The 17,183-nt window shown below is 41.4% G+C and overlaps 1 protein-coding gene across 5 annotated transcripts in view; it reads left to right on the forward strand.

The window, feature by feature from the left end:
• Window positions 1-1,359: 1,359 nt before the first annotated feature.
• Window positions 1,360-17,183, forward strand: part of CEP295 (centrosomal protein 295) — a 55,141-nt gene continuing 39,317 nt past the window's right edge. For 3 of the 5 annotated variants that reach the window (XM_048842827.1, XM_075126663.1, XM_075126667.1), the window contains exons 1-7: window positions 1,361-1,503; window positions 3,439-3,572; window positions 5,132-5,332; window positions 7,260-7,384; window positions 8,202-8,295; window positions 12,116-12,229; window positions 13,185-13,325. In XM_048842827.1, coding sequence (XP_048698784.1) covers window positions 3,453-3,572; window positions 5,132-5,332; window positions 7,260-7,384; window positions 8,202-8,295; window positions 12,116-12,229; window positions 13,185-13,325 — 795 coding nt within the window. In that variant the 5' untranslated portion in view covers window positions 1,361-1,503; window positions 3,439-3,452. Of the gene's footprint in view, window positions 1,504-3,438; window positions 3,573-5,131; window positions 5,333-7,259; window positions 7,385-8,201; window positions 8,296-12,115; window positions 12,230-13,184; window positions 13,326-17,183 lie in introns of those variants that run through there. The other 2 variants (XM_075126671.1, XM_048842863.1) reach the window with 2 other exon arrangements.

Below are 17,183 nucleotides of genomic sequence, written 5' to 3' on the forward strand. Positions count from 1 at the left end.
TCACACTCATAGCCTCATATTTCTCCTAAGGTTCCCATTTTTCTTCATTAGAGCTTTTTATCTCTTGGGCATAGTATTACTTATTCTACACTCAGCCCTGCCCACTGCACCTGCGCAACCAGGGTCAGCTACCAGTGAGCCTGGTGCCTGCCCCAGTGGGCAGAGTTGGGAGTGGTTCAGCCACCCTGGAGAAGCTGCCGGCGTAAACTCATGGGAACAGCAGCTCCCTCCTCCCAGACTGCTGCTTTTGCCATGGTGATTCCTGGTAGAGCCCTGCAGCTCCATGGATACTGATTTATAACCACAGATATCCACATCCAGAGATATACATAATGTATCTGCGCAGGGCTCTATTGACCTGGGGCCCTGATGGGGCAGGATCCCACAGCTGTATCTCCAGGGGAATGGACCCACCCACTGCAGATGCAGAGGTGGGACCAGTCGGGAAGCCGACCAACCCGGGCTCTTTCTGAGCTACAGCACTGGCTCTGCCTTGTTCCTATTATTTGAAAAATGTATGAGGACCGAGGTGCAAAAAAACCCCCCATGTTCTGGAAAACCAATACACATGGCAACCCTCTTTCTATCCTCTATCTTCACAGCCCTCTTTGACTAACGACTGCATCATTATAACAAGATTACTCTTCCCTGCCTTTCTGCCTGTTGTTTCTTTTCCAGCTCTGGCACAGCCACCCATCTCTTTTTCCTAACCTCTGACCGGCCTTCCCCTCTGCTAGCGCCTTCATTTTCAAGCCTGGAGTCAGTATTCTGCCTTATAGCGTCCATCGCCCCACAAAGCACAGTTTACTAGCTGGGACCAGAGATATTGGCTAATACCATTCGGTTGCACAATTCAAGGAGCAGTTTACATGTCTTTGGGGGAAGGATAGCTCAGTGGTTTGAGCATTAGCCTGCGAAACCCAGGGTTGTGAGCTCAATCCTTGAGGGGGCCATTGGAGATCTGAGGCAAAAATTCAGGATTGGACCTGCTCTGAGCAGGGGCTTGGACTAGATGACCTCCTGAGGTCCCTTCCAACCCTGATATTTCATGATAAGCTTGGCCAGCCTTGCCCCACTGGGCCCCATCCCTGTAACAACCCAACCATCCTCTTCACCCCCCGCACCGCGGCCTTTTACATTCGCGCCGACGCCTTCTTTTCCCGCTCGAGACGTTTCTTGGACTGCGCCAGTCAGTCACCGCCCTTCTTAGCTACCATTGGCCAACAGGCGCCATGATGCTGCCCCAGGGGCGTGGCTTATTCCCCCTGGTCTCCTGCCTGGGAAAAAAAACCTCTGATTGGCACGTGCGCAATCGCAGCCGTGAGCGGAACTAGCCTCCAAGCTTCCCCCGCGCCTGCGTAGTGTAGGTTCATGCGCTGGGCCGGCTTCGCGCTGTTCCCTTAGCCATTGGCGGGCGGTTCGAACGGCAGCGGATGTGACGACGTGGGCCCCCCTACCCAGTGACCGGAAGGAGCCGTTTGAAACGACGAAGGCCGGGGCGCGGTAGGTCACTAACCAGCAGGGTTAGGGGGAGCGGCGCGTGTCGGCTCCCGGGAGCTTCGCCCCTTTCCCCAGCCTCGCCCCGCTCCCGTGCTGCGGTTGCGGCGGCAGCGGGGGGTGTCGTGTTCGGCTTGCGTCGGTCCCATCCCCCCGCAACTGCCAGAGCTGCAGCGCTGGGGAAGCGGAGGGGGCTGGCAGCGGGAGGCCCCTGGGGTGCCGGGCGGGTCGGCCCGCCTCGCTGTAGGCTTTGTGTGCGTGTGTTCCCCGGCCTCAGGTGGCGGCCAGGACCCCGCTGGGCTGGGCGCCCCGTTGGGCGGGGGGCGGAACGGCTGCCCTATCTGCGAATCGCTGTAAGGGGAGGTAGGGTGAATACGGAGACACTAATCCCGCCACACCCCTCTGTTGCCAGCGCCTGCGCGTGCTTCGGGGCCCCTTCCTGAGAGAAGCCAGAGATGCAGGTGTAGGCTGAGCCATGCGGTAAAGCACAAACGCTGCTGGCCTGGAACAAACGTTTGGGGAGTGGCCCCCTCCCGTGTCTTCCCACGTGCGCTAACTACCCTGCACTGAAGGTCAACGAGTGATCTCAAGGTCAAAAAGGCCAGTGTAGACAGACCACGTGGGTAGACTGCATACCCATGGCTGTTGTAAACTGGGCTTTTGGGAGAAAAGCAATGAAGTCGGGTTTTAGAGGGCAAGTGTGGGGAAATGGTAAGACACAGAACAATGGAAACGGCCCCTCCCAAATAAGAGTGCTTGGTGTGCATGCCAGCTTGCATCTGTGTTATATCCCTTCATTATAGTGACAGGTTTCATAGTAGCAGCTGTGTTCGTCTGTATCCACAAAAAGAAAAGGAGGAGTGGTTACTCCAGTGATGCCGACAGGTGCTTTTTCAATGCAGAGTTCTAGTGAACAGATGAATTTAATTTATTTTCAACTTTCTTACACTCTCTTCTTGCACTACATTGTACCAAAATCTGAAATATTAAACATTTAGAAGTGGCTTCTGCTTTACCGATTTAGTTTATGCTGCTTCTGTGTTCCTGAAATTTCAGTTCTTCAGTTTTTGCACTGAAATTATCCTTTTCTATTTCAGTAGGAAATAGAATGTGTTGCTCTCTTTTTTTTTCAGGGTTTTTCTCCCTTACTGCCTATGTCAAACTTTTGATTTATAATTTGTTAGCATTGATGCAGATTAGTGACAGATACGAGTAGCACATTAAAAAAGTATATAGTAGTTAAAAGGTCACTGAGAAACTGGTTATTGTCTAGTCATTTTTACAAGCAGACTTTGCTGATCTGGCTCAAAACTTCATATGGTAGAGATTCCTCCTCTGGTCTGTGGAGAATTTACAGGTCATGTAATCCTCACTCTCCTTGTTTCCAGCTGCTGAATTACATTAAAACCAGTTTAAAATACTTTTGTTTATAATATTACTTTTTCTTGTAAGTAATTGCTGTAGTTGGTATAAGGATATGTGGTAATTGGGAAAGAGTGGGTAAGGTGGTCTGCATGAGGAGGAGGAGATAAGGGCAATGATGCGATCTCTGTCAGGAGTTAGTCCTCCCACCCTTTGAAATATCCTTCTACAGCAGGAGGTCTCAGACTGTTTCAGTCCAAATAACCCAGTACAATGACCTTTTATTGATACATTTCATAAATTGAATGGAGTTGTAGCATGCATGCTTTCAGAGGCCCCAGTCGCTCAGTGATTGTCATGTGAATATAGGAGTTGTCCATGCAGAGCTCATTGCAGGTTTAGTGGCTTAAGTGATAAATACGTTTTATTGTAAGCTTGTAGCAAAGACTTATGCTTAATGCCATTGAGTATTTGGCAAAGTGTGCAATGAGCATGAATATCTTTATAGATTTTTAGGATTTCCTATAAGTATTTTTAAATACAGTATGTTTACTTTATTCTCTGATGTTTTGATACCAGAAGTCAAATATTCAATGTATGCAAAGATGAAAAGAAAAGTGGCAAAGGGTGGGAGACTGAGGCTTAGTCCTAACGAAGAAGCTTTACTTTTGAAAGAAGAATATGAAAGACGACGAAGACTAAGGCTGCAGCAGGTATGTCTGCATTATCAGCAGTAGTTTTCATTTAGATGGTTGCAGAAAAGAACATCTACAGTTTAGGAACATGCTTCTTTAAATGCCTTGCATAATGACAGGTTTCAGAGTAACAGCTGTGTTAGTCTGTATTCGTAAAAAGAAAAGGAGTACTTGTGGCACCTTAGAGACTAACCAATTAATTGCATCTGATGAAGTGAGCTGTAGCTCACGAAAGCTCATGCTCAAATAAATTGGTTAGTCTCTAAGGTGCCACAAGTACTCCTTTTCTTTTTGCTTCTTTAAACAATACTGTCACACAGCAAAATTTGCAGTTTGGTAACATACTGTGTTGTGTTTTGCAGAGTAAGTTTGTGAAACGCTTTCATTGTCAATTCATTGTACCTTTTGTGGTGGCTTTTCTCTTCACTGCTCTTTTCCCAGGGGGCTCTGTCCTTGCTCCTTTCCTTCCTCTACACCTTACTCCTGAACAATCACATGTGAATGTCTCTCTTCAACTACCACCAATCTATGTTGACAGTGACCACTTGGATATGTCTCTTTACTCTTGAGGTATCACTTCCATACAGACTCACATTCCTGACTGCCTTTTAGACATTCCGTCTAGATGATGCACTGCCAAATCAAACTAAACATTATTAAAACTGAATTTTTCCACTTAAACTTCCCTTTTCTCCTTGGTCACCTTTGGGGAAATTCTGTGATTCTCCATGTACCATAGCTTGGTGCCTTAATATAAAATTGAACTCTTCTCCCCTCTCTTTGTGTCCATGTGGCTAAGTCCTGTAACTTTTTCCTAGGTAACATATTTAAAATCTACCTCTTTCTCTCCATATCTACTGCTCTTACTCTTATTTCATCCCTCATCTACTGCAACTTTCCTTTTGTTGGTTTTCTGGATTCTCATTTTGTCTTCCTTCAGTCTATCCAAAATGCTGCCATTAAATTGTCTACTTTAGCTACTGCTGTGTCTGTCCCCTCTTTAAATGCCATTATTGGCTCTTCCTGGTACAGAGGAAATGTAAGCACCTTGCCTTTAAAGTTTTTCACAACCTGGCTTCTAATTGCTTTTCCACCCTCGTAACTTTCTGAAAAAAATGCATTTCCTACTTCCTTGTACATTGTCTGTTTAGATTGTGTGGTCTTTTGGGCAGAGACTTTCTACAACTAATAAATCTTTCATTCAGCAGTACTCACTGATTTGGCAGAGGTATGTTGTAACAGCATGTGAGATTTGTTTGCTAGCCTCTTCTTAATTCTCTCTGACAGATGGCTTTTGTCTTATATGGAGAGAAGGATATTAAATGCATCATTGAATTATGGCTGTTAATGGTTGGTCAACTGTAGCTCATTATGAATAGTTTTGCACATTTATTTAAGCTTTTTAGTTTGGAAAAGGGAGAAAATGGCAACTTAAATATGCTCAGAACCCAATTAGGTTGATCTGAGTAGTCACTAAGGTGGATGAGACTGAAAGAGTCACTAGCAAATTGGTTAAAGATCTGCTACAAAAATAAACTGTGGTAAGTCCTCTGATAAAATATCATTTACTTGCTCAGGTTAGAGAGCAGGAGAGGTACATTGCTGTACAGATAAGACAAGAAGTGAAGCAGAGGAAAGATGAACAGCTACATCAGTTGGCAGAGGAACTGAAAGCAGAGTGGTGGAAAGCACAAAATCAGAAGATTAAAGCCTTGGAAAAACTTTATCTATCAAGTTTAAGAGCTGTGGGAGAGGGACACAGACAGGCAAAGGAAAATGTAAGTAAACAAGTCATTTGATATTGTGTCATAGTCAAGGCTCTCAGAAAATATTTACTTAACTAAAATTATAAAGATTACAGCTTACAAGTTTCTGTGACACTTCTGACCTTGCATTTATAATGCCTGAAGTGATATGTTTTAAAAAAAGCCACTTGAAAAGCAAAAATATTGACATACACCTTTATACATAAACATGTATGCATGAGATAAGGCATGGTGTGTGGTACTATAAACACTTTTTATTGGCATTTATTTACAATTGCATTGCTTTATGAAGGATGAAAATCTTCAGGCCTCACAGCGCAAAACAGCCACTAATTGATATGTTTTAGGAAGCAACTTCTCTTATAGGCAGGTTATACCATTATTGGCCTACAGGGTTTTTGTGACTTCCTCTAAAGAATTTGGTACAGGTCTCGGTCAGACAGGATGGACAGCTGGTCTGATACAGAAATGTAATCTGTTAGGCAAACTTCAGAAGAAACGTGTTTAAAACGTGGCATAAACAAAATACATGATGGTGTGTGATAGTATAAAGGTTTTATTTGTATGTGTTTGGGATGACTTGTTTGCTTCTTGTGTAAACAGTTATCCCAGACACATACCAAAAAAACTGTTATATAGTAATACACTCTCACATCTTTTCTGAAACATACATGTGAATGTACGTGAACATCTTTACAAAAATCGTGTGCAGAGCCCATCCCATAGCTCCTGTTACGGGCTGCAGAGGACTTTATCTCAGCTTTCTGTGCTGGAGTCTTGTCACAGTCCCATCAGTGGTTGTAAACCACACAAAAACTTGATTGTTTTTCCTCTTAACTTACACTGGGCCAGATTCAGAGCTCATTGAAATAAAGGAAAATCTCTCCAGTGACTTCTGTGGACTTTAGATCAGGTTTGTAGAGAGGAAGGATTGTCATACCCCTAGGTCCATGTGTTAATTGTATGTCTAAACAGCAACTAGACACTCGTGGCTAGCCTGTGCTAGCAAGCTGAGGCTTGTGAGGCTTGGGCTGCTGGGTTGTTCAGTTGCTATGTAGACTTGTGGGCTCAAACAGCCTGAGCCCTGTGAGCACAAGTCAGCTGGCACATGCCAGCTGCAAATGTCTAGTTGCTGTGTAGACCTACACTAGAAGTCAGGAGACCTAGCTCTGCTCCAGATTTCCTGCATGACCTTTGGTAAGTCACTTAACCCCTACCTCAGTTTCTCCATCTATAAAAAGGATGTTGAGACTTAATTATTACTGAAGTGCTTTAATATCCTAGGATGGAATGTGCTGTAGAATTGCATATTAGTACTATAGTAAGAGGAGGCAACTAACTACGAAGGATAGAGTTACTGTTGATATATCCTAAGAATCGGCAACAGTGGAAAAGGAGGCACAAAAAGGATGTGGCATTGTAAGGAGTTTTTGCTAAAATACTACATTGTTGATAAATTGTGGTAATGGTTCTTTGAAATGCTAGCATCACTTTGGTATGAAATTGGTATTTTGAAAAATTCTTGCTTCTAATAGATGCAGCTAGCAGTCAGTGAGTAGATGCAGAGGAAAACTAAGCTTTTCAAACTGTTTCAATGAAGGACGGGGGAGGGGAAGGGCTTGGCAAATTTGTTGCTATTGGTACAGAATGATACAAAGAGCGAATAAGGAAAGCAATAGAGTAAGGGAAAGTGATTTCGTGTAGCTCATGAAAGCTTATGCTCAGATAAATTTGTTAGTCTCTAAGGTGCCACAAGTACTCCTTTTCTTTTTGCAGAATATTTTGATCCTTATAGTACAGGATTAAACACGATGCATTTCTATCATATGACGTGCTGTTTGTCAGCAGTAATACTTGAATTGTCATGTTGATAGTATTATAAGTAATTAGAATCTGGGCGAAGTGTTTATTATAACATTCGTTACATTTCATTGTAAAGGAACCTGATTTGGTGGCTCTGGCAAAGAAAGCAGAGGAAAGGAAACAAAGAGCAGAGAAGAGACATAAAGAAGCCCTGAAAGAACAGAAAAATCAAAAAGAAAAACTGTTGAAAGAGCAAACATGGTATATAGTGGTAATTTACTTTTCTTTAAAATGCAGATTATAGTGTATAAAGAGTGAAATGCAGGAACCTTGAGACTTCTTGTGTGGGACGTTTGTAGTTTAGGAATTCCATGTAGTGCTTGATGAAGTTATGGAGTTTAGTAAAAATTCTAGCTTGAAAAACAAGGGGATAAAATGGTCAAATGAACTAGATGGCTCAGGGAGCTATCAGTGTGATGAAGGGCTTTTCACTGTCATCACTGGTTTCAGCCCCCTTGTGTGGTTGACATATGACAGTGACATATGAAATGAATTGATCTCGGTTCAGTTCCTGAGGGACAGATATTCACTTCATAAAATCCACCAATCCACTGGCTGTCATGCTTCTCAGCAGATGAGTTCAAATTTGAACAGGCATGAAAAAATAAATGATATGTGTTAGAAGATAGTATTACTAGAGGAGATGAGGCACTATATAGGTAAGTTTGTGTACATATGACAAATTAAAAGTGGTCTGACCAAAATGACACATGCAACCCAGTAATATTCAGGAAGCTTTTTTAAAAAGAAGGGTTGATTTTGTTCAGAAGCTTGTGCTCTCTGCAATTCTAATCACTTTCTGAACATCTGCATTATTTCAAGATATTGATTATTCATTGCTGCCTTTCTTTTTCAGTTGCCTGTTCACTGATCAAATTACTTCTGTTCACTCACCCCTTGAGAGTTGTTATAAGGGTACATACAAAGATTAATTAAAATAAGTTTTTAGGTTTACCTTTGATTTTTACAGTGCTAATATTCCTGTTTGAACACTTTTTTCCAACCATTCTTGCCCAAGGCGAACAAATGCACGTAAGCATGCATTGTATGTGGAAAAAGAGAGAGCTGCCAAAATTGCAAGCCTGCCACCACCTCCACCCCATCCTTTTGAGGTGAGTATCCAATATGTGGGGATGGTGATAATTTCAGGGTAAAATATAAGCATTACTATGGCTTTATTCTGTCTTCTGGAAGTCTGAATTCACTGTTTGCATGCTGTAAGTTGCAATAGTGCACCAAAGACTTCAAGGGCAAATTAAAGAATTATTTTTTATGCGCAAACATACTCCTTGTCATTAGGTTTTTTATATTTAATTTCGTTTGTGGTGGTGGTGTGTTTTTGTTTTGTGAGACTGATCTGATTTTTCTTGATTAATGAGCTCTTTCAATCTTTATTACCATTGAGGCAATTAAATGAAAGTTTAAGTGCTCTTTCCCTCAAAATACATATACAGCCCCAATCCCGTTTTAATGATTTTATAATGTGATACTTTGGTTTGCGTGTGTAACTGAGAGCTTTAAGATTCTGTTAGCTTTTTTCCTTGAGCTGTTTTTGCATTTTCTTTGTTATACTTGTGGAATATGGAGTACAGAATATATGCTAGAACAATTTTGTGATGGGTTTGGGTCCTTTGGGGTGTCACCTGATGTGCTGAGGCATCACTGAGCCTGTCTATTATGCCAGCCTGGGTCCCCTTTACCTGGCCTTGCCGGGTTATGCTCACAAGCCTCTTCCAGCCAAGCACACAGGCAGGGCCACACCCAGCTGCACAGAGCGATGGATTCAGCCTTAGGGGCTTGCTCCAGCCCTCTGATGCCCACTCCTTTTAAGGGGTACAAACCCAAAGGTTTTATGAAACTTGCCCCCTACCTCAATGTGGAGGGAGATATGCACAACTTCTTCCCCCGCCATTAGAAATTACATAAAAGGGGTTATATTATAAACAAGTAATAAGTTTATTAACCACAAAAGGTGAATTTTAAGTGAATATAAGAGATAACAGGCAGAACAAAGCAGATTACTGAGTATTTAAACCAAAGTATGCAAACTAAGCTCAATATACTTAAGAAACAGGTTACACAATGTAATTTCTTATTTGAATGTTTTAGGCAGGTTGCAAAGTTTCTGTGGTTCAGAGTTTGTTATATTTCTTTTCAGACTGGACCCCTGTCTCAGTCTGGAATCCCCCCTTGCCTTCCCTTCAGGTGGCTTTTGCAATCTTTCTTCTTGGGCAGACAGGCCATGGAAAGGAGGAGTCCCATTTGCCTTCCTTCCCACCCTTAAATAGGATTTACATAAGGCAGGAATCCTTTGTTTCCCAAACTTGACCCCCTTCCTTTCCAATGATATCTCACATGAGCCATCTTGCGTAAAGTACATCTAGGTTATGTCATATTCATATCATACGCATGTTTTCATAAAGAACAGGTAGTGACACGTCACAAATTCATTTTGTTAAAACCAGCGCTTTAGAAAAGCGAATGGAAACTAAGATACTGATCCTGCAATAATTTTGCAAGCACAGACGTACACCCACTTGGAGTTTCATTGTCTGCTGTGCGGCTTTTGTGCACCACAGAGGTCTATTGTAGAATTGGGACCTAAGTTTGAAAAATAATACGAAACATATTTTTAATCTTGTGGTGATTTTATATTAAATACATTTCTACTTAATTTTATCTGGAACTGGACAATACTTTTATTGTAAACCATTTCAATATTAGAGAAAAAAGTTTCTTTCAAAACTGTGCCTGCTGTTAGCTCACTTAATATACCTGTTGACAGTATATCCACTTCTAATATTGAAGGATCACAATATATTATCATAAAGTGTATGAAGGCCTAAGAAATTACTCTCATGGCAGTGGCTTTTAGACGTGAATAATTTGGGCCTTGATCCAACAAAGCACTTATGCACATGCTTGACTCTGAGCACACAGTCCAATTGACTTCAGTGGGAATACTTCCATAATTAAAATTGAGCAAGCGCTATGCTGGATTGAAATCTTAGTAACTCTGGGCGGGGGACTGCTGGGGCCCATAACATTTTTTCCTTTGAAAAATTGTTATGGTTCTTACAGAAGCACCTCAAATTGTTTTGAATTGGTAAACTCTTCTTGATTTCAGCACTCTTAAAAATAGCTTAAATTGTGTTTTGTTCTGTTAAATGGCAGAAAAAAATGCTGCCGCTAAGATCAGTGTGCTGAAGTAGAATGAATTTTTTTCAGGCTGGATTGGAAACCCCTAATAGAAATTCTGACATATTCTTAACTACAGGAGCAGTAATAACATTGATCACAAATGGAGAAATAGGCCACTAAGGGTCTTTGCATCCTAAGGAGATTTTTTTTTTTTTGTTGCATTAATTGGAAAATTACAGCCTTGTGACAGAACTTTCTCATCTTTGCAACAAATATTATTTGCAACTCTTGCATAAAATGCTGGAGATTTGATTAAAACGTAATCTGTTAATGACTGGTTAATGTTAAATTTTCAAATATTTCAAAAGAACTATATCTAATTATATTCTTAAAGTTGTAGAAGAGGGCTAGCAATAGGTAATCTAATTAAGTTTAATTATGGGAATTGTCTGTTTTCAAAGCTATAGTTAGTATCTATAAATATTCTAGTTTATGTGGTTTTGTTATAATTACTTGGATTTATTGTCCCAGATAATTCCGGTAACACATTTTTGTATTGTTTAACACTTCAAGTAGTTAAATTGTCAGTGGGGCTATATTATTGATGCATCACCAATATTTCTAGACTAGAAAGCATGTGTTTTCAATACTTAAAGTGGTGGTAGTCTCACTCCATTGGGAAAGTCGAAACTGGTGCTCTCTCTTTCTGTGTGTGTGTGTGTATGTATATATATATATATATATATATATAATATGATATATATAAATAAAATAAGGTATAGAGATGGGAGTAGAGGACTGGGGAAGGCATATGAATGGGTGGCATGGAGTCTGGTTCCCTGGTCTTGGAATGGGGGCCTCTGAAGGAGACATGAGGTAGATGCACATGAAGGAGACAGAACACTGGTGGGATATGAGTGTGGGTGGGGAGTACAGAGGACCACAGGAGCAGAGGTACAGGGTATGTATGCATGAGACATGGGGAGAATATGTTGACGTTTTCAAAGGGGATAAAGGCCAACCGCCGCCTCTGCTGCATTTGTTTGCATCATATCCTACTCGGGTACGACTCCTATCTTCTCTCACACCATCTGTGGGCCACTAACATCTGCAAGAGAGAAACCTTGCTTTGGTGGGTTGAGGCCCTCTCCTGCACACGTTCTATATCAACCCAATTTAAACTTTTTGGCGCTCATTTTAAAAAGCCCAGGGAAATTCAGAAATGAAGTCAGAAGATTTTTCAATTAAGTGTTGCCTGTTTTCCTCCTCTCCTCAATTGCACACATTTTGGAGGAACAGCGTAGACATTTGCTAATATAAGGAATGTCTTTTCTTGAACAGAACTACTAGTAATTCTGACACCATCATAAGACATTTAGGCATTTGTAAATGTAGTCTGCAGTTGAGTGTATTTGAGAGATTTTACTTTTGCTTTGTTGTTTGAAAGTATATTGTGTAGTTTTGGTTGTCCTACATTGTGACAGCTGCTATAATTGGGATCTGTATTAGTACATTAAAAACAAAGCACTTTTAAATTAAGGTAATAACTGTTGAAAATTGGAACCATGGCCTTAAGATTAATGACAGTTGGCAGGGAGGAGTTTGTTTTGGGCTGTTAGACCCTGTCAGTCATTAAACCCTCTCTATGCCTCATGTTGAATGTGGTTTGTTAGTTAATATATACGTAAAGTTTGAAAATCTATGCAAATCATTTATTTATGTTCCATGTAGCTCATAATGGAACAGTGCAGCTGGTAAAGTAACTGGTAATTTGTACTTTCTGCTTTTTAGAACTTTGAAGTGAAAAGACTGCCTACGGTGAAGGTCTATAATGCTGACAAGTTTTCTGTTACTCATCACCATCTTTCTGAACCTTATGTGGATAGAGAAATTGACACAGAGCAGGTGACCGATGTCAGATATGTCTATGGCATATGTTCCCTTATTTCAGTACTGTTGTATTGCATCGATGGATTTTAAATCTGCGGCAACAGATACTAGTTTCGCAATACTTGTTTTAAATGATCTAGGAGCTGGTATCACATAATTATAATGAAGACGTCAGCTAATTTGGATTTCAAATGGTGAAGACTTGTAACAGCGTACATTTTGCGAATGTATTTGGGCCCCAATCCTGCAAATACTTACTTGAGTAGTCACATTATGTTCAGTGGGACTGCTTGCTTGCCTAAAATTACCCAGGATTGTTAAATATTTGAAGGATCATGGCCTAAAGGCTAAGAGCAGATGCCTCAGAGTTTTTCATATGTAAAACTTGGAAAATGTTTTCCCTGTGGTGTTGCCTGTGCATCCTTGTTTATGGGCCTTGAGTTTTCACATTAACTTTTTTCAGCTCAGTGGCCAGATTTCAGAAGGCTCTTACTTTGCAAAACTCACAGAATGTGTTCATTTTCCGTATGAATCTGGGAAGACTTCTGTATTTTCTGTTATGTTAAAAAAAAAAAAATCAACTTAGTATGAAATCAGATGTATAGCACTGTCTGTATTCAGCATTATACCTTGTATTGAATGAAAAATCCTGGGTGTTTTTTGGTGTAGCCAAGCTACTATAAATATTGTATAAGGCATTTTCCACAGTAGCACTTGAAACTAGAACAACTTGACATCTCAAAATGAGAGGATTATAGATGTCACTACATACATGTGCCTTTTTCAAAAGTATAAAAACAATTTTGTACTGCTTCAATTGTATACATTACAAGTTGTGTATAGCCACTCATAACTACTTTTTAAAGTAGTTTGGCTGAATAATTGACTACAGAATTACTGATTTGTTGTTTGCTATATTTTGAGTCTGCACAGTTCTTTGATATTTGAACTGTTACTAATTGACTACCAGCCAGATGCTCGATTAGTAGCTGAAGAGGAAGCAAAGCGGTTGGACGAACTACAAAAAGAGGGAGAGAGAGAGAGGAGAGAACAGCTTGAAAAAGCACATCTGAGAGGAAGTCATGCCTTGAAGATAGTCCATTTGGAACAGGTAAGCAAAGTAGAAATAGTACACTGTAATTCTTCATAAATGTCAAAATGACCAGCAATTAAAAAAACAAACAGTAGTAAACTGGATTCTAAATTAATTAGTTGGAACTAGAACATGCTGACTTCAGGAAAGACCTTGGAATAATGGATGTTTTCAAAATGCATATCCTTAAAAGAAAACTGTTCTCATTTTGCTCAGCCCTGCAATCAGAACGTTCAGGAGGTAAGAAGCAATTCTCTCTGTCATTAAAATGACAGGGATTTGAAAATTAAAGGAATGCTGCAGATAGTTCAGGTTTTGTGGATAATGCCCAAATTTTACAAAACCTGATATATGAAAACAATAAATAAAAAGGTTTTTGGTTAGGTGTAGGTCTAGAGTTGCAAACACTGGAAAAGGAATGTTGAAATGAGTGTATAAGAAGTGGGAATGTACATTCTGTTTTTAAATTGACTTATTTTTTTACCAAAATTGCCCACAAACATATACATAGTAATAATGCCTTAGATTGATTTTAAAAAAAAGTGGAGTGAATTTGAGCTATTTATTTTGCAAAGCTTGCAAACTCTGCTGGTATGCTTCTAAGTTCTTTGCTTCAGAATTGTTTGGCTTGATCTTGAACACTGCTGCCCCTTTAATGTAAAGGGTTTTTAACTGAAGTACTGCAGTGTGAATAAACTGCTTAAAGTGGTCTAAACCAATGAGGTGGTCAAACAGCAGGAACAATTTAGCAGATTCAAAGCTTAAGCGTTTCAGAATCCCCATCTCTCGCAGTGTTCTAAGAACTGTAGTAGTTCCTTTAGTGACCTTTAAAAATGTTCATAAAACTATTGTATTGATTTTCTTCAACTCTAGATTAAGTTTTAACGAAGGGTAAAGTTTTCAAAAGTGCGTAAGTGAAAATCAACGGGACATAAGGTTTATAATCACTTGGGCATGTTTCACATTTTTACTTGACATCTATAAAAGCTTTATTTAAGACACTATAATCGGTCTTTCTTCCTACTTTAATTCTCGCTTCAATGCTAAATGAACATTAAAAACTGAATATTGAAATATTTAATTTTAGGCAAAATACAGTTCTTTTAAACATTTAAAAATGACCTATGCTTTATATTAAGTAATAGTGAAATTCCTGACTTTGGAATTTGACATCTAATTCTGATAGTCCTTCTCATCCCCATTTAGGTATTTAACTGTGTTTCTACATAATGATGACAGTACTCAGCAACACCCAGTAGCGAGTGTGAATAACTAGGTTGTTCTGAAGTTAAAACATATATTCAGAATACAGGCTACTCTGCTCCCTTCCTCTCCTAATCTTATAAGAGATGACAGAATGATTTTTAATTCATATAATCATAGTATATCAGGGTTGGAAGGGACCTCAGGAGGTCATCTAGTCCAACCCCCTGCACAAAGCAGGACCAATCCCCAATTAAATCATCCCAGCCAGGGCTTTGTCAAGCCTGACCTTAAAAACTTCTAAGGAAGGAGATTCTACCACCTCCCTAGGTAACGCATTCCAGTGTTTCACCACCCTCCTAGTGAAAAAGCTTTTCCTAATATCCAACCTAAACCTCCGGCACTGCAACTTGAGACCATTACTCCTTGTCCTGTCCTCTTCTACCACTGAGAATAGTCTAGAACCATCCTCTCTGGAACCACCTCTCAGGAAGTTGAAAGCAGCTATCAAATCCCCCCTAATTCTTCTCTTCTGCAGACTAAACAATCCCAGTTCCCTCAGCCTCTCCTCATAACTCATGTGTTCCAGACCCCTAATCATTTTTGTTTCCCTTCGCTGGACTCTCTCCAATTTATCCACATCCTTCTTGTAGTGCGGGGCCCAAAACTGGACACAGTACTCCAGATGAGGCCTCACCAATGTCGAATAGAGGGGGACGATCACGTCCCTCGATCTGCTCGCTATGCCCCTACTTATCCATCCCAAAATGCCATTGGCCTTCTTGGCAACAAGGGCACACTGCTGACTCATATCCAGCTTCTCGTCCACTGTCACCCCTAGGTCCCTTTCCGCAGAACTGCTGCCTAGCCATTCGGTCCCTAGTCTGTAGCTGTGCATTGGATTCTTCTGTCCTAAGTGCAGGACCCTGCACTTATCCTTATTGAATCTCATCAGATTTCTTTTGGCCCAATCCTCCAATTTGTCTAGGTCCCTCTGTATCCTATCCCTCCCCTCCAGTGTATCTACCACTCCTCCCAGTTTAGTATCATCCGCAAATTTGCTGAGAGTGCAATCCACACCATCCTCCAGATCATTTATGAAGATATTGAACAAAACCGGCCCCAGGACCGACCCCCTGGGGCACTCCACTTGATACCGGCTGCCAACTAGACATGGAGCCATTGATCACTACCCGTTGAGCCCGACAATCTAGCCAACTTTCTACCCACCTTATAGTGCATTTATCCAGCCCATACTTCTTTAACTTGCTGACAAGAATACTGTGGGAGACCGTGTCAAAAGCTTTGCTAAAGTCAAGAAACAATACATCCACTGCTTTCCCTTCATCCACAGAACCAGTAATCTCATCATAGAAGGCGATTAGATTAGTCAGGCATGACCTTCCCTTGGTGAATCCATGCTGACTGTTCCTGATCACTTTCCTCTCATGTAAGTGCTTCAGGATTGATTCTTTGAGGACCTGCTCCATGATTTTTCCGGGGACTGAAGTGAGGCTGACTGGCCTGTAGTTCCCAGGATCCTCCTTCTTCCCTTTTTTAAAGATTGGCACTACATTAGCCTTTTTCCAGTCATCCGGGACTTCCCCCGTTCGCCACGAGTTTTCAAAGATAATGGCCAGTGGCTCTGCAATCACAGCCGCCAATTCCTTTAGCACTCTCGGATGCAACTCGTCCGGCCCCATGGACTTGTGCACGTCCAGCTTTTCTAAATAGTCCCTAACCACCTCTTTCTCCACAGAGGGCTGGCCATCTATTCCCCATGTTGTGATGCCCAGCGCAGCAGTCTGGGAGCTGACCTTGTTAGTGAAGACAGAGGCAAAAAAAAGCATTGAGTACATTAGCTTTTTCCACATCCTCTGTCACTAGGTTGCCTCCCTCATTCATTAAGGGGCCCACGCTTTCCTTGGCTTTCTTCTTGTTGCCAACATACCTGAAGAAACCCTTCTTGTTACTCCTAACATCTCTCGCTAGCTGCAGCTCCAGGTGCGATTTGGCCCTCCCGATTTCATTCCTACATGCCCGAGCAATATTTTTATACTCTTCCCTGGCCATATGTCCAACCTTCCGCTTCTTGTAAGCTTCTTTGTTATGTTTAAGATCCGCTAGGATTTCACCGTTAAGCCAAGCTGGTCGCCTGCCATATTTACTGTTCTTTCGACATATCAGGATGATTTGTTCCTGTAACCTCAACAGGGATTCCTTGAAATACAGCCAGCTCTCCTGGACTCCTTCCCCCTTCATGTTAGTCCCCCAGGGGATCTTATCCATCCGTTCCTTGAGGGAGTCGAAGTCTGCTTTCCTGAAGTCCAGGTTCCGTATCCTGCTGCTTACCTTTCTTCCCTGTGTCAGGATCCTGAACTTGACTATCTCATGGTCACTGCCTCCCAGATCCCATCCACTTTTGCTTCCCCCACTAATTCTTCCCGGTTTGTGAGCAGCAGGTCAAGAAAAGCTCCCCCCCTAGTTGGCTCCTCTAGCACTTGCACCAGGAAATTGTCCCCTACACGTTCCAAAAACTTCCTGGATTGTCTATGCACCGCTGTATTGCTCTCCCAGCAGATATCAGGAAAATTAAAGTCACCCGTGAGAACCAGAGCGTGCGATCTAGTAGCTTCTGCGAGCTGCCAGAAGAAAGCCTCATCCACCTCATCC

The sequence above is a fragment of the Caretta caretta genome, chromosome 1, assembly GCF_965140235.1.
Source record: "Caretta caretta isolate rCarCar2 chromosome 1, rCarCar1.hap1, whole genome shotgun sequence".
Taxonomy (NCBI): Eukaryota; Metazoa; Chordata; order Testudines; family Cheloniidae; genus Caretta; species Caretta caretta.